We start from the raw sequence: 2,533 nt of genomic DNA, 5'->3' as shown, positions 1-2,533 counted from the left end.
TGTTGTCTACAAATCCCTGAGCACGAACAGTCCCTCCTATATTAAAGACCTTCTAAACATATATGTCCCCAATAGAAACTTGAGGTCAAGCAATGACCAATCAATCCTTGTCAAACCTAAGCCATTGCGTAAAATAGGTGAACAGTCTTTTCAATTTTCGGCCCCCCATTTTTGGAACTCTCTTCCGTCACACGTGAGACGCTCGGATTCGTTGACAACGTTTAAATCTCGCTTAAAGTTTTATCTTTTTACGTCATAATGTTGCAATATTATTTTCATATTTTGTTGTTGTTAAATTGAATTCGTATCACGTTTCCTTCACACTTGTCTCACTGTAATATGTTTTGTTTTATATCACTGTAAAGCGCTTAGAGCCTGTGACAACGGGGTAAAGCGCTATATAAATGCCATTTATTATTATTATTATTACATAAATAATAATAGTAATAATAATAATAATAATAATAATAATAATAATAATAATAATAATAATAATAATAATAATAATAATATAATAATAATAATAATAATAATAATAATAATAATAATAATAATAATAATAATAATAATAATAATAGTAATAATAATAATAGTATCACACTGTTACCTTTCAATGTGGGCTTTTAGGGTAGGTGTGAAATAAATGCCCGCTGGACCATATGTCTTCATGGTTTTGTGCTGGTTTACTTCTGCTCGATACAGATCATTATTTTGGTCAGTCTCGCGAGCCGCCTGAAACTCATCAACAGACAAGTTTCGCAAGGCTCCAAGACGGGACATGCTGCCTATAGCGAGAACAGTCATTAATGTGTCTCGAACTCTGGAGGTGTCAGCCCATGTGGAATCGTCCGTCAGGCTTTTCAACAAGTCTTTTGTTGGGAGGTCTGTGCTGAGGTCTTTGTCCTCAGGCCATGCTCGCATTTTATCTGTTAAAGTTTTATCTTCAATCTTGGCAAAAGTTCTTTGAAACTCTGGGAAGGCTGTGCTGAGTGATCTTATAAGACTTGGATCCACCGTCGTCTTCCTTCTACAGGCTCCTAAATAATGGAAGGCCATCTGAGGTTCGTCTATAGTAAACTTATTCCTGGCCGTCACATATATCTGGGGGAAAATAAGAAAGAAAAGAAAAAGAATATGTATTTGCACTAGCCGAGAATTAATCTACATGAGTGGGGAATGGGAGGGGAGGTATTTTGTTACTGTGAAGTAACTTAAGAATTAGATAAATCTCATTTCTTTATAGAGACACCCCCCCCCCCGAACTTTCCAAATTATCTCCCAGTAGAAGCCTATTCTTTACTCCGTAATTTTTGTGTTATCTAGACTAAGGAAACAAAACCAAACTCATAAATTACTTATGCCTTTTAAGACCTTGTCTTCTCTGATGTAATTATTGATGAACTGAACATTTCATATGAACCATTTTTTTAGACAGCCTTTATAAAGCCTTTACCACCCCGCCAATTTACAAAGAATTACAATTAGTATACCATCTGTTTGGAATTTCAACAAAATAAATTAATTTAACTTCAATTTTAATTTTCCAGCAATATATAAATATATATGAACTGTTTGACGAAACTTTCTTCCACGGCCGACTATATGTTCCCAGGGAGTGAGATGCAGTTCAACGTTGGTTTGTTGTCATAATAAAAGAAAAGAAATGGACTGTATAGGCTATTCGAAAATAAGGTCTTTGTCCTCTGGCCATGCTCGCATTTTATCTGATAAAGTTTTATCTTTAATCCTGGCAAAAGTTCTTTGAAACTCTGGGAAGGCTGTCCTGAGTGATCTTATTAGACTTGGATCCACCGTCGTCTTCCTTCTATAGGCTCCTAAATAATGGAAGGCCATCTGAAGTTCGTCTATAGTAAATTTATTCCTGGCCGTCACATATATCTGGGGGAAAATAAGAAAGAAAAGAAAAAGAAAATGTATTTTACCAGACGAGAATAAATCTACATGAGTGGGGAATGGGAGGGGAGGTATTTTTTTACTCTGATGTAACTTAACAATTAGATAAATCTCTTTACATTTCTTTACTGAGACAACCCCCCCACCCCCCCCCCTCCCCCCGAACTTTCCAAATTATCTCCCAGTAGAAGCCGATCCTTTACTCCGTAATTTTTGTATTATGTAGACTAAGGAAACAAAACCAAACTCATAAATTACTTACGCCTTTTAAGACCTTGTCTTCTCTGATGTAATTATTGGGGCACTTCTCCGGGTTTATTGCAGACAAAGTCTTTGTGAAATATAGCACACTTTTATCTGTTTAATTTAAAAGAATAAACATAGATATTTGAATAATCTAAAGCCGTGTGATTATTAGCTTTTTTAAAAGAAATGCTTACTCATTTACCGTCTATGACATTATTTTTTCCGAGAAATGACCAGAAAAATGTAAGAAAGACAGGTGCATAGCCTTTTTTTCTAAGACACAACTGTAGTAGTCGATGTGTTGATATAAACTTATAAAGGGAATTAATCCTTGGTATTTGTACACCCTATGTTATATTCTCGAGTTGCATCC

The 2,533-nt window shown here is 35.2% G+C and overlaps 1 protein-coding gene across 1 annotated transcript in view; it reads right to left on the bottom strand.

Annotated features, from left to right (window-relative positions):
• Positions 1-1,677: 1,677 nt before the first annotated feature.
• The window catches only part of LOC144961969 (uncharacterized), a 3,461-nt gene continuing 2,605 nt past the window's right edge, over positions 1,678-2,533 (bottom strand). Inside the window, exons 6-7 of the mRNA XM_078894974.1 lie at positions 2,177-2,271; positions 1,678-1,899 (exon numbers count right to left, since the gene is read on the bottom strand). Coding sequence (XP_078751100.1) covers positions 1,678-1,899; positions 2,177-2,271 — 317 coding nt within the window. The remainder of the gene's footprint in view (positions 1,900-2,176; positions 2,272-2,533) is intronic.

This window comes from Berghia stephanieae, unplaced genomic scaffold, assembly GCF_034508935.2.
Source record: "Berghia stephanieae isolate SIO BIC M18660-M18661 unplaced genomic scaffold, UCSD_Bste_1.3 scaffold517, whole genome shotgun sequence".
Classification (NCBI taxonomy): Eukaryota; Metazoa; Mollusca; class Gastropoda; order Nudibranchia; family Aeolidiidae; genus Berghia; species Berghia stephanieae.
This window is presented reverse-complemented; position numbering and strand designations above follow the sequence as displayed.